Raw genomic sequence first — 14,413 nt, forward strand, 5'->3', positions numbered from 1 at the left:
TTTATAGGGATCTTAGGGATGTGGGCTTCTTGATTTTTCAGCCTGTCTTCTGGGGGAGGGGCCTGCCACACCGACACTCAGGCAACCCTGTTTGGGTAGAGTCTCCGTGACCCCTGCGAGGAGGGATGCGGATGGGCACTCTCTGAGCCAGTATTTCTAGGCTTTTGTTCTCTGGCGGCTTTCCCTGGCGGTTTGCTGTGCCTCTTCTGAGAGTCAGAACAGCAGTGGCCGAATCTCAGCCTCTGTCACAGAACAGAGGGATCGCGGACCGTTCTCCACTGATGTTCTGGCCACTTTAACTCTGTTACTGTTGGTGCTGCTCAACCCTGCAGTGTCCCGGGATGTGCACCCCACAGCCGGCATCCCAGCCCTCACTTCCAGGGCCGGCGCGTCTCTGTCCTTTGTGTTTCTAACGCCGCCAGCCGCCCCGCGCTCCCGGATCTCCCGGTCTCAGTCTGGATCCGGTGAGCGCACCGGGATTCCGGTGTTCCGTGAGATGCCTGGTGGCGCGCGCACCCGGCTCACGGCTCACGGTCTCAGTCTGCTGTTTTGTGGGTGCCGTCCGTGAGCCCACCCGCTCCCCCGTGCAAGTGGCTACCGCTTCCCGGCGCCCGAACGCGGCGGCTCCCTCCCCCTTCCGTTTATCTTCTGATATCTGTGCACAGTTTCATGGCTCCCCGCTTCGTACCTCAATACTCAGCGCTGGAGATGTTCATTTGTAGAGATCCAGATGCATCTTCCTGCGTCTCAGGCTGATTCCGTGGTTGTTTAGGCTGGTCTGGTACCTATCCAGCTCGACTCAGGGGACTGGCTGAAAAAGGGGTCCCCTACTCCTCCCCCATCTTAACTCCCAAAACTCCGAATTATTCACTTAAAAATGGTTAGGATGGGGGTGCCGGGATGGCTGAGTCAGCTGAGGGTCTGACTCTTGATTTCAGCAGGTCATGATCTCAGGGTCCTGGGATCCAGCCCCACGAAGGGTTTCGTGCTCAGCAGGGGAGTCTGCTTGTCTCCCTCTCCCTCTGCCCCTTCCCTGCCTCAGGCTCTCTCTCTCAAATAAATAAATAAATCTTTAAAAAAAATAAAATGTTTAAGATACACACAGGGCCACTATTTGCTAATCTCTACTACAGATGATGGAATGCCATTAAAGAATTTAAAAAATATTTTCATATAAAGTTTTTGTTTACATTTTATTGCATAAAATTTGCATAAATAATACATGGATCCATTCTCTCTAAACAATACAAAGCTCAAGTCCTTTTTGAGATTTCAAATATTCAAATACCAGTGCCCTTTCTGGATAACAGCTGTTATCAATGGGGAGGACTGTATCCTTGAAGAATGTTCCAGAATCTTCTCTTAGTATTGTGTGTATGTGTGTATTTTTACATATGTGTGTATATACATAGAGAGAAAGCTTGTTTTTAAATTTAAAAATATATTCATTGCTCTTAAAAAATAAAAATTGTATATTTTATATGTGTCTCACTATAATAAAAATATTACCGATAGGAAAATCGATTTACAGAGATCAAATCTCATTATATGAAATCAAGCCAAGAGTTCCTTTATTAACTTTCATTTCTTGAAAGTTTTCGCACACATACAAAATTAGAGAGAAAATAATATATTCACCCCAACCCTTCCCCTAGATTCAATGACAACCAGAATTTTGTCCCACTTGCCTCACAGGGTCCTTCTTTCCTTGTTGTTACCACTATACAATTTTAATGCGAATATAAGAGGCTTTACTTCAACCGGACCCACTCTCAACCGTTTTCAAGGAAGTGATTCAGAACACCCAAGGATAAAAAGCAGGGCAGACCCCCACCCCCAGGAATGGTGGGCACTGCCCTTCAGATCCAGCTCCTGGGGCACAAATGCTCTTGCCACCAAGCTCTGGTGTTAAAAGTTTGCAAAAGTGTTGTAAAAAGTGGCACCGACATCTACCATACCACCCAGCCATTCCTAGGCAATTACCCAAGAGAAAAAACCCCGATGTCCCTACAAAGCCTTGCCCACAGATGTTCAGAGCTCTTTTACATGCAATGGCCCCCAAACAGGAAACAACCCAAATGTCCATCAACAGGGCAAAGAGATAACAAATCACGGTCTACCCACACAATGGAATGCTACTCAGCTACGAGAAGGAATAAGCTATTGATACACACATGCATGCAGTATGACACATCTCAAAATAATTATTCTGAGTGAAAGAAGAGAAAAAAAAGGCTGGTTGCCTTTATAGAAAAATCTAGAAAAAAACCTAGAAAATGCAAACTGATCTATAGGAACAGAAAGCGGATTGGTGGCTGTCTGGGGGTAGGAGGAGGGGTCAGGAGTGGTTACAAAAGAAGAAACTTGCAGGAGCTGGCGATGTGTGGTATCTTGACGGTGATACATTTTCACAGGTGTGCACACGTATATGTCAAAACGCATCCACACACACTCAAAATGCAGTTTCCTGTACAACGAGTATCCCTCAAAAAAAAAGCTGTTTTGAAAAAACAAAAACCCTGCACGAGGCATCCACCACAAATGGGTTAGACCTAGTAGTTATTTTATGAGCTTTTCTTTATTAAATAGATTAAACAAAAATACTTTTAAGCAATTTAGTTGCTGGTAATTTCCCTCCTTCTGCTACGGCTAGGTGACGAGCCAAGGTAGGGAAGGGAACAGGGACCATAACGAGGGAAACTGAGGGAGTTTCTGTTAACAGTCTTTAACCTAAATTTTAATTTCTTAATTATTTGTCCATAAGAAAGAGCAGGTCCCTCTTGCTCTTTGCATAAGAAAAAGAAAATAAAACCTGGCAATTGCATTTGCAAACAATATTTAACACTAAGGAGTGCAGAACCATAAACCCAAAAGGGACTTGAAAAATCCTGGCATTAAAGAAAAAAAAAAAGTTTAATTCTTCACGAAAGGCTTCTGATTCTTTCCTGGGCTCTTTTTCCAGGAAGTGAAGCTACCCACTAGAAAACAAGATGTGCAAACACGGGGGCTCCTTACCTTCTCTCCGGGTTCCTTGGGAAGCTCGCCACTTAGCTCAGAACACTTCTCATACTTGACTTCATTGCTGGACGCTGGACTCGAAAACCTGGTACAGAGATCCACATTACTTGTTTGAGGCCAGACTCTGCCTCCAGCCCACACCCTGTAACTAGCCATGGAACCCAGGGGTGAGATCAGCATTGAGATCAACGAAGCAACACTACCTGGTTTGCTTTGAGAAAAGATGTGTCCCTTCCAGTCGCCAAACCAAGGGCCCGGTGGGATCGGCCTACCTTAAAGACAGCATCGTTGGGGTAGCAGGAGGCTCAGGCTGGGGTGAAGAGACCTGGGTGCTAGTCCCAGCTCTACTGCCTCCCCACTGCGGGAGCTTGGGCTGTGCTTGTGATCTCACCTGAACCTCTGTCTCTTCATCTATAAAATGGGGATAATTAACACCTCCCCATCGTCTTTTGTAGGGCAGATAAGAGGCTACCCAAGGCCCTAATAGCTATGTGAGGGCGTTTAGGGAAGAGTAGAGATGCCCCAGGAGGAATAATTAATGGTTGTTGTTAGCAACCCCAGGCACAACAGCAGCCCCACCACAGACCTGCCACGGGACTCGGGGGTGGTGGGCCGTCATGGAATGTGTGGGGGCACGGGCCTGTCGCTGCCTCTCTGGGTAACCCTGGCCAAGAGCACTGTCCCTCTCTGGGCCTCAGTTTCTCCACTTGTCAAGGGGAAGAGAAAGGGTATTCTGGTGCTAGAATGCTCCCATCTCTGAAGAGCTCCCTGGAGTGGATGCCTAAAGATGAATTTGGGGCTGGGGGCTGCAGAGACAACGGAGGGGAGAGAAATGAACCACTTCACCTCGTCCCCACTCTACAATACTCCAAGGTCTGCCTCCTTGAGAGGCATGATGATGAGTTATTCCCACCCTCAAGCCTCAGTTTCCCCATCTGTCAGATGAGACTAATCCGAGGCACTGGGAGGACATGGGAAAAGGTGTGTGAGGTCCCTGGCACGGGCGCCTCCTTCTCTGTTATCCTAACTCGGGCCGGACTGCACATGAGAATCACTTGGGAAGCTTTTACAAAGAAGCCCCGCCCCAGACCAACTCGAGGGGGCAAGGGCTGCCCCAGGCCTCGGAATTTTCTTCCAGATGATTCTAAATGCTGAGAGCCACTGGTCTAACCCTGGCCCAGCTGGCTGCCCTGGTTCCCAGGCCTGGGAGGGCAGCAGTCTGCCCAGAGGTGGCCCCCGGAAGCTCCGACCTGAGAAAGGTATGTCAGTGGCATGAGTGGCATTAAGGAGCTGGTGGCCACACCCCGTGGCATCTCCCTGCTGCAGCCGGGAAGCCACTTGTGGGAAGGCAAAAGAGCATGAGATATCAGAGCCCCGCTGAGCTTAGAAAACCAACTAACAGGATTCATCACATCACTGGGAGCCACGATGTTATCTGTGAGTCTTCGCCTTAATCCTTCAAGGAAGGTTTCCGTTTTAAAGACAAAGAAACGAGGCTCAAAAGGGGAAGGAACTTGCTCAAGCTCTCTTGACCCATTTGATTTTACTTGGGGGCCACTCAGGGAGGCTCAGGCCGTACAGTAACGTTCTCAGGCTTCTGGAAAGACCAGCATAGCCAGGAGTTACATGGGGCTCCGGACTCCCTCACGGTACTTCACCTCGCTTATCCGCATCTGTGAAATGGGCATGATACCTCCCACTACAAAGTGTAAAGAGAAGGGACAAAGAAATGTTGCTGCCGACACACTGAGGCCAGGGGGGAGCTGCGTTACCTCTCTGCCTCTCAGCTCCTTATCTGAGAAATGGAAGCGAAGGCCACCTCCTCTCTGGGGCTGTGGGTGAATCGAGACGGGGGCTGTAAGGTGCCTAGCGTGGAGACTGGCGCTCGGTTCCCTTTCCCGAGGGGCCTCTGGTAGGCGGTACGAGGCAGCTCAGGGCTGAGCGAAGCCCGTGGAACGTTCCCACTTACAGTTTGGTCAGATCTGCCGACAACGGCCGTGCCTGGAATGTCTTCCTTCTGATCTCTGGCTTTGCCTCTGAGCCCTCCGCAGCCCAGCCTTTGATCCGCTCCTGGACGCTCACGCCCACTTTCTCCGGCTCCGGGGCAGCTGACGGGGGCTCAGGGGTGGCTGGTGGGGGTTCGGATTTTGCTGCCAAGGCCAAGATGCTCTCCTCCCCAAACAGGCTGACCCACTTCCTGACACTGCCCCTGGGGGTCCATCCTCCCTCCAGCCGGCTTTCCCTGTCAGCTGCTCTGCTCTTGACCTCAGCAAATTCTTGGTCTTTTCCAGGTCCAGGCGAGGGGGACGGGGGCGCCTTGTCCGGCTCCCTGAGCAGCTTAGCTTTCTCTTCCCCAGGGTGCTGGTCATTCCTGGCTGAGCCCCCAGCAGTTCTGAGGCTGTCCGGCTCCGTCTGCTTGAAAAGCACCTTCTCCTTCTGTTCTCGGGTCTTCTTGGCTACCTCCAGGAAGTCTGAGTCTGGGTCACGAAGGCGAGGGTTTGCTCTGACCAAACACTCCGCGTCCACTTTGGGCTCCGGGTCGGACGTCTCCGGCCCCCGACACTGGGCCGCAGAGCCTGCAATGGCCTCATCAGCCACCTTCTTCAGCAAGGCCTCTTTGCTCTCAAACGGGGCCGTGAGGTCCATGGACAGAGGCCTCCTCACCCATGTCTTCTCAGGCGGGGTGGGGGGTGCTTTCCCCGCCGCAGCCTCCCCGCCAGGGCCTGGCTTCTGAGGCTGGACGGAGTCGATGAAAATGGCCGACACAGGCCTTCTCCTCAGGCGAGGCTTGGGCTCCAGAGAGGGGTCCCCTGTGTCCTCCACACTCCTGGCCTTTGACAGCGTCTCATTTGGGCCCGTCTCCTCTTGGGGGGCAGCTGGCCTGATGTCCTGCGACAGGGAGGCCGGTCGGGGAAGGGTCCCAGGCTTTCGGGCAGGCAGGGCAGCCTTGGCGGCCACCTCGGGCCGGGAGCCCAAGGTGGGCTCCTGAGACACACCCGCGGTGGCCTCCCGAGCCCCCTCACCGATGCCCTTCCCCAGAGTGGGGCCGGCTTTGGTGGTTTCAAGGACAATCATGGTGTTGGACCGGGGCCGCAGGAAGGTGGCCTTGATAAGCACAGACGAGCTTCTCCTCAGGCTCTCCCTGCTCCCCGCCTCCTGTCCCACCAGCCCGGGCATCTTCTCGCTCAGGTCCTTTGCCACCAGGCCCTGGGAGCGCCCACAGGGAGGGGACGGGCTAGTTGGGCCGGGCCCCAAGGATGCGACAAGGGGTTTCACGTCCGGGGCCTTCTCCCTGCAGAAGGGCTTGGGGGCAAGTCTGGGCAGCGGGAGTAAGCGGGCCGGGCTCCTAAGGGGGCTTTTTCCTTCCAAGAGCAGCGTCGAGGGCGCCCCGGGGGGTGTCCCCGGCCTGGCAGAAATAGGTCCGTTTCAGGGTCTCCTCCTTGGAGATCTCGCCGAGGCCTGGCACCCCTGTCAGGGAAGTGATGGAGCCGACCTCGACCCGTGTTGCCATGGCTACGGCTGTGGATCCATGGGGATTAAGAACATCCGAACTAGGGAAGCAACCACTGAAAGGAAAAAGCAAAGGAGAGGAAAAAATCAATTTTAATCTCAGAGTCTGAGTCCATGCAGAGCGTTTTGGGGGAATGGGCCCAGGAGGCCGGAGGCCTGGGTGCCGGACAACCACTCCCCACTGACCTCACTGGGGAAGCCCGGGCGGGCCTCTCCACCTCTCTGAACTCCAGGCAAGGCGAGTGGACCAGAGGGCCGTCTTGGAGTTTGTTCTGGCCCCAAGGGTGGGGAAAGGGTGGCAACATTCTCTAGGACCTTCCCTACTCAGCTCATCTCAAGGCCAGCTCTTTCAGTAAAACGGCATCAACTCTGCTCTACAGAGAAGGAAACCAGCTCAGAGAAGCCAAAGAACTGGCCTGATGTCACTTAGAGAATAAGGGGCAAAGTCGGGATTCGAACCAGGTGGGGCTGCAAACGCACTCCGCATATTCCAGCAAAAGCCCCGGTGAGAGCATCCTTGCGTCCCCTCACTCCTGTTACCCCCGAGTCATTCCCCATTTCAGAGCCTGCCCATATCAGGCATCCCCGCTGACCCTCCTCACAACCCTGGGCTGAGCGCCAAGCACAGAGAGCGGAGGGGACCGACCCCAGCTCACACAGCTACCAAAGTCCCTGAGGTCACGAAGTTGGTTAGTGGTCCCCAGCCCTACTAGACTGTCCCTTATCTCCACCTGCCCCCACACACCCTTCCAGATGCCTTCGAACAAAAAGCCATTTTTTTTCCCACTCCACCTGCTGTTTTTCTTGGTTTGCCTTTGGGTTCTTTTCTGCGGAACACCTATTCCGTGCTGGCTGCCTTCGGAGCCTCCGTGAGAAGAGTATCAGCTAGCGGTGAGGGTTCACCAGGAGTGAGGCCTCACACTAAGCCAGGCGCTTCACGTGTTTTATAAACCACATCCTCTTTATAGCCCTACGAGGTGGGTACGATGGTCATCAGACCGCATTCTGCAGCGGGTGTAATCCCCTCGTTTAGCCAGCTAGGAGCTCTGTTCTCTCTTATTAACCTTGCACAACCCTGAGAAGCAGGGGTCATCGCTATCACTATGAGGATGAAAAGCAAGGGCCCAGAGAGGTCACCCGACTTGCCGACATCACACAGCTGAAACTCGACCACATGTCCTCACCCCATTCAACCGGGGTGGGCCTTCTTAAACACCACACTGTATTCCTTTCTGGTCTGAAAAGGTGCCAGACAAGTCGCCGTTCTTGATTCCCCGCCACCAGCCTGTCCCCAGCCTTCATGCCCGTGTTCTCTGTCCCTGCAAAAGCTGCCCCCAGCCTGCCCCCATCTAGATGGACTAAAAGTAGAAGGTATTTTAGTTACACGCGAGCCTCCTGCTTCCCTTCCTGGGGCCCTGCTCTGCTGCCCCCGGCTCTGACTCACTCCGCAGCCTGCAGGAAAGAAAGGCAGACAGATTTTGATATTTTCTCTTCCTTACACGCTCGATGGTGCTGACAGATTTCTTCTCCCCGAAACCAGAGAACGCTGTCTAGACAGGGTTAGAGGCAGCAGAGAGGGAAAGATATGGAGAATCGGAGAACGGCAGAGTTGTAAGGCGTATCGATCGGGTCCTGCCCCAAATCAGGACTGTTCACCTTTAGAGCCAGTCCCCGTGACCTCTTGGAAACCGTGCTCTGGGACACACACACACACACACAGCCTGGACAGGAGACACAGGGCAACAACAGGATTCAAAAGATGGAGAAGTCCTTGGCAGAACCCTCACGTTCCCTCCACCTCCAGGACACTCCAGCCCTACTTACCCGAGCCGGCAGGCCCCGGCTGGGGATGTGTGCCTGCCTGACAAAGCCAACCGTGTCACGTCTCATGGCGATCGGGGCTGGCTGCACCCTCCCCTGGCAGAGGCGGGTGGGGGAAGGGAGGCTGAGTTTCAGCAGGTCTGGGAGACACAGGACCACAGCCTCAGCTCCGGAGTTCCGGAAGTCTGTGCACAGATGGCACAAAGGCTCTGAGCTCCAACTGCATCCGCTGGCACTGTCTCCAGCTTGTGAGACGCACACTCCTTGCGGCTTCTCAATATTGTAGCAGAACGAGGACTGAGTCCACGCTGGGTGCTCAATATAAACCTCCCCTGTTCCTCCACTACGTGTTTGCTGAGCACCTACTAGGTGCACAAAGATGAACAAGAAAAATCCCCTGCATTCAGGGAACTCACAGCCTTGCGCAAGAAACACACACACACACACAGAGGCAATTACAACTCTGGGTGATAAACGCCATGGTATATAGAGAGGAATGTGGGAGCACAGGAATAATATTCACTGCTTAGAACTGGGAATGGTGATCCCGAAGACTCCCTAGGCTGAAAGGTGACGCCAGAGGACTCCAGGGCCAGCTAATTTGGGAGCTGTGTCTCCTGGCTCAGAAGTAGTTGAACACTGCATCTGCTGGAGGTCCTGAAACACTGCCTCAGGGCCTTTGCACGTGCTGCGCCTGCTTTCCGGTATTCCCTTCTCACTCACAGACAGACACAGGCCTGGCCCTCAGAACACAGCTCTGACATCTCTGCCCCTACCAAGACACACACACACACACACACACACACACACACACACACACCCTGATACAATCTTCATCTTACACGTCCATGGAGCACCAGACATCCTCGGCAGGACTCATCAAGCTACACGGTTGTACTTAATGCTGTGTGAGCCTTCAGTCTTTCCCATCCAATGGCAAGCCCCAGAGTGCACCCTGAGTCCCCAGAAGCTAGCACGGCGCCCTGGCCTATCATAGCTCTGAATACATCATCATTGTTGAGTATGCACATAGAATAACGGTTGGGGGAGTGAAGAAATAGGTGAATGAAGAGATCTTCTTCTGCTCCCCAGTCTCCTAAGATAGTGAATAAGGACAGGTACCGCGAGTTTCACGACACAAAGTGATCGAGGATGCTGGAGGGGTTACTCTGACTCTGGAAGCTGGGTGGTGGCCATCGGTCAGTTGCTACTGGACAACAGGACCCAAGGGCTGTGAAGAGCTCAGCCGGGAGTTCAACCTGCCTACCTCACCAAGAGCACCCCCCCTCCCCGTTTCTCCGAACCACAGGGAGGCGCTCTACTGTGCCGGACAGGCCCCGTCAGACACCTGCTGGGACCACATGAACCCCAGGCCGTCCTGCCTTGTCTCCCGCTCCTCTGCCCAAGCGTGGAATGAACGCGTCTCTGCATAGCTTGTCCAGGGAAGGCGGTCATCCAGAGCAAACCCTGACTGGCAAATTCGGATCGATGGTGCACACGTGTTGCCCTACTCTGGGATCCTTGAACCCAGCTCAGTAGCCACCCCGCAGGGAAGTAAAGGGGGAAAGACGAGGGAAAGAAGACTCTTGGTCCGTTCCCCCTCTTAACCGGAACAGGGGCTCTGTTATCTGGAATGTGCTTCACATCCTGGGCTTCCTCTCGAGTTTCCATTTAAAATGGAAGGCGCCTTCCTTACCTCCCCCAACCCCATAGTATACAGTCAACCACCCCTCAGAACCCCAGGACAGCAGCTCTTTCTGCCCACGGGTCCTGTCCCTGTGCTTTAACAACCTACCATTTTGCACCCCCCAAAAAATAAAATAAATAAATAAATTAATTAATTAAAATGCCTGGCAAATACCTGGTATGTAGATATGGCTGCACCAATGAATCCACGAATTAGTTAATACATCAGTGAACAAAGGGGGGTAAAGAGACTTTTTTTTTTTCTTTTTTGAACCACCGCAATAAACAGCTAAAATAACATTTTGAAGTCTCTCCCAAACCTAAAACACAGGCCTCTCAGGGGTTTGCTTAACCTGTTGTAAAAAACGCAAGGAAACTGATTGAAATGTGTGCTTTAAAACCTTCCTTTAAATGCATCGCATATGCCATGCTTAATTTAAGACATGTCGGTCTCTTCCAGAACACTTCAGAAGCTCACTCACACACAGGCCAGCTGCTAAGCCTTGTGTGGCCTCGCTCGCTCTCTGTAAATGTATCAGCACTACGGCCAAAGCCAAGCAAACAAGAGCCCCCTGAAGAAGGAAGGGGCGCGGAGTGCGAGCCACCTCTCTGGTCGGATCTGTATGAATCATCAAGGAGGGTGCATGTGGGGCAGACAGGGTGCAGGGCTGACTCTGGACCGTGGCCCAGGGGGCAGTGGACGCCAGTCTGACCTCAAGTAATGGGGGCGGCAAAGGGTATGTCCCCGCCGCTGACCCTGCCCCATCTATAGGCTGGATCTCCCCTAGTGGATCTGCAAAATCTGAAATGCCCATTTCCTGCAATTTTATTCAAAATAGCCCATTTTCCTGGGAACTGAGGCACTAAGGCTCACAGGTGCTGAAATTCGGCGGGAGATCATTCCAGAGCATCCATCCGTCCATCCCTCCTTCTGACTCTGCTGCAAACCAGGCTCTGTGCTCGCTCCTGGGCGGGGGAGAGGGGGTGCAGCCCTGTGGCTCCCAGCCTCCTCCTCCCGACAGAACCACACAGGGAGAAGGCAAGAGAAGCACCTCCATTCAAAACCAAACAGCTTGGCAGCTTTTCTCTCAGATTCACAGGCGTTGATTCGTTCCAACAGCTGCTGCAGATCTTTCGTAATTACACCCTTAAATCCGAGCTGGGAGCTCACCAGTCATTCACTCGGCCGTCTCTGGGTGCCGCTTGCTGGGAATGCCACCATCTGCCGAGGGCTGCGAGCCAGTCCTCACGCCTTCCGGTGTCTTCCGGAATGTGACCCGGCCTCCCCACCAAGTCTGCAAATCCACCGCGCATGGTGCACCCTGCGAGGTGCCGAGTACATGCCCGCGTCCCCCCAGGAGGACAGGGCCCCAGATGGAAGGGGCCTGGTGGCTGACGGCACTGGAGTGAATGCGTCCTCTCCTCTCCGTCCCCATGGCGACGGCCCGAGCTCGTTCGGTCGTTCATTCATCCGTTCATTCACTCCAGTACACAATTATGGAGCACCTACCATGTACCAGGCTCTGGGCCAGGCGCTGGGGACACGGCAGTGAACACAACACGTGGCAAGGTCCCCTGTCCCCATGGCGCTGGCAGTCAAGAAGATGGGAGCACACGTGACAATAAAGGGGGGAGTGGCCAGGGAAAAACTTCAGGAGGAAGGGACGTGGCAAACCCGCCTCCTCGCTGACATCCCCGTCTCTGGGGACCTTCCTCCAATCCAGTCTAGCTGCGCCGCAGGGCGGCTCTGACAGCAAGCACCATCACGCCACCCTGCCTTGCACACGCGCGTCCAACGCCTTCCCCGAGACCCGGCAGGATCCAGATCCCCTTCATCTCCCCCGTCCATCTGTCTGTCTCTCACATGCACTCACGTACTTACTTTAGCACAATGAACCCCTGGACAGTCACAAGACACGCTATGCTCTTTCTCGACCCCCATGCCTCTACACTGCCACTGCCTACTAACTCCTAGTCATCCCTCAGTCCTAAGCTCCAAAATGCCACCTCCTCCAGGAAGCCTTCCCTGATGCCCTGTGGGCAGGTTCAGGAGCCTCCTCTGGGCTGTGGTATCTAAGTCTTGGTGTTCCTGCCTAGCCCAGCACTGATCACACACACAGTGACCGCCTATTTCATATTCCACTAGACTGGGCAGTCCTGGGTCCAGTTCATAGCTGTGTCCTCAGGGTCTGAGAGCAGAAGGGACGTAAAGCCAGTGTGCAAAAATTATTTGAAAGGAGAGCATCCCTGAGAGAAGAAAATAATAGCATCCAATGAAGCATGGCTGTGAGAAAACCCATAGCTCATCTGCTCCCAGGGCCAATGTCGGTGATAAAAGCAATTTGGCAGTATTCACTCCCAACTAGTAATTTCTGAGACTCCATCAAGAGTCAGGCAGCAGACTCCGTGACTCCGTGTACCTTCTGCCTCCTCCATTTAATACTCTCAACAACCCCGTGCTTCTCAAATTAGTACCACCACTCTAGAGATGAGGAAAACACCGTTTTGAAAATGAGCCAGACCACGTGCTAAGGAGGGGCAGAGCTAGGGTTGAAATCTGCTGACTATAAATCAAGTGTTTTCCCCCAATATACTCACCCCCCAAAGCATGCATTTATTTTTGATTCAATAACCCTGCTTCTTCCCCCCCCCCAAATTTTATTTATTTATTTGTTTGACAGGAGGTGGGGGAGGGAGAGGGACAAGCAGACACCGCACTGAGCACGGGGCTCAATCCCACGACCCTGAGATCATGACCTGAGCCAAAGTCAAGAGTTGGACACTCAACCGACTGAGCCACCCAGACGCCCCCAGTAACCTTGCTTCTAAAAACTTCATCCCACGGAAGGAATCCAAGGGAAGAGAAAGCCACCTACAAAAAGATGTCCATTACAGTGTTACCAACACAAGCACAGCAATAACCACCCCTAGGTTTAGGCTGCTAACCCTTATTTGAAAAAACCCAGGACTCCTATGCCATTTGAAGTGCCACAAAAGTTGCAAACGTCAGCAGGCAGACCAGATAGACCTCCGGTGTCCAGCCAGCCCAGAACAACACGAGTGGTGGAAAAATCCTGTCCCACTGCAGAAGCAGGTCCTCCTGTGAGCCCCAGCTTACAGATGAGGAAGACCAAAGCCGGAGCAGAGAAGGGACCTGCTCATGGGCAGCTGGAGTTAGGCTGACCCCACCCTCCTTCCTGTCAGATTTCTTCCAAAGTCCACACGGGCTTAACTAGAATAACTGCTTTTTTTTTTTTTTAAAGGACTTCAGGTGTGCTTTTTTTTTTTCCTTTAAGGTTTTATTTATTTATGAGAGAAAGAAGGGCAGGGGGAGGAGCAGAGGGATTGAGATAAGCAGACTCCAAGCTAAGCGTTGAGCCCGATGCGGGGCTGCATCTCACGACCCTGAGATCGTAACTGGAGCCGAAACTAAAAGTCAGATGCTCATACGGAGCCACCCAGGTGCCCCCAGAGTGCCCACTTTTTATGATGTTCAGATGTAAAGGACAGTTCACAGCCGTTAGGATGGCTATTATAAAACAGCAAAAAACAAAAAAAACCAACCCAAGCAGTGCTGGTGAGGATGTGCAAAAACTGGAAACTGTGTGCACCGCTGTGGGAATATAAAATGGTGCAGAGGCTGTGGAAAACACAGCGCAGACCCTCAAAAACCGAACACAGAATTACCATATGGCCCAGCATTCCCACCCCTGAGAGCAGGGCGTGGAACAGAGACTTGCACACCGGTGCTCAGAGCAACATTATCCACAACAGCCGGAAGGTAGAAACAACCCAAAGGTCTACTGTTAGATGAATAAACAAAATGGGGTGTCGCCAACACGGTGGAATATTATTCGACCTTAAAAAGGAAAGCTTTTCTGACGCGTGCTACAACATAGATGAGCCTTGAGGACACTACAAAAAGTGCAATAAGCCAGTCCCCAAAACACAAACACTGCATGACCCCACTTACTGGAGGCACCCAGAGCAGTCAAATTCATAGGGACAGAAAGTAGAATGGTGGGTGCCAGGTGTGGGGGTAGAAGGGAACAGGGAGTTAGTGTTTAATGGGGATGGAGTTTCAGTATGAGTTGGTGAGAAAGTTCTAGAGACAGACGGTAGTGCTGGTTGCACAACAGTGTGAGTGTACTTAATGCCACTGAACTGTACACTTAGAAACAGTTAAGATGGTAAGTTTATGCTGCATGCATTTTGCCACACTTAAAAAAAAAAAGCAAGAAACTAAACACAAATGTGAAGTAAACCTACTGCTTAAGCTCTAATGACCACAGGACTCAGCTCATGGGGACCTGTCCTTTAGGCAAATCTCCATTAAAGGCCCTCATTAAAAGTCCACACTGGGCTATGCCCCCTCACC

General features: G+C 52.6%; 1 protein-coding gene across 1 annotated transcript in view; it reads right to left on the reverse strand.

The window, feature by feature from the left end:
- The window catches only part of LOC103681112 (uncharacterized protein KIAA1671-like), a 17,009-nt gene extending 10,480 nt beyond the window's left edge, over positions 1 to 6,529 (reverse strand). The window contains 3 exon segments of the mRNA XM_040619775.1: positions 3,016 to 3,103; positions 4,988 to 6,411; positions 6,413 to 6,529. Coding sequence (XP_040475709.1) covers positions 3,016 to 3,103; positions 4,988 to 6,411; positions 6,413 to 6,529 — 1,629 coding nt within the window.
- Between the last annotated feature and the right edge of the window lie 7,884 nt (positions 6,530 to 14,413).

This window comes from Ursus maritimus, unplaced genomic scaffold, assembly GCF_017311325.1.
Source record: "Ursus maritimus isolate PB19 unplaced genomic scaffold, ASM1731132v1 scaffold_33, whole genome shotgun sequence".
NCBI classification, from domain to species: Eukaryota; Metazoa; Chordata; class Mammalia; order Carnivora; family Ursidae; genus Ursus; species Ursus maritimus.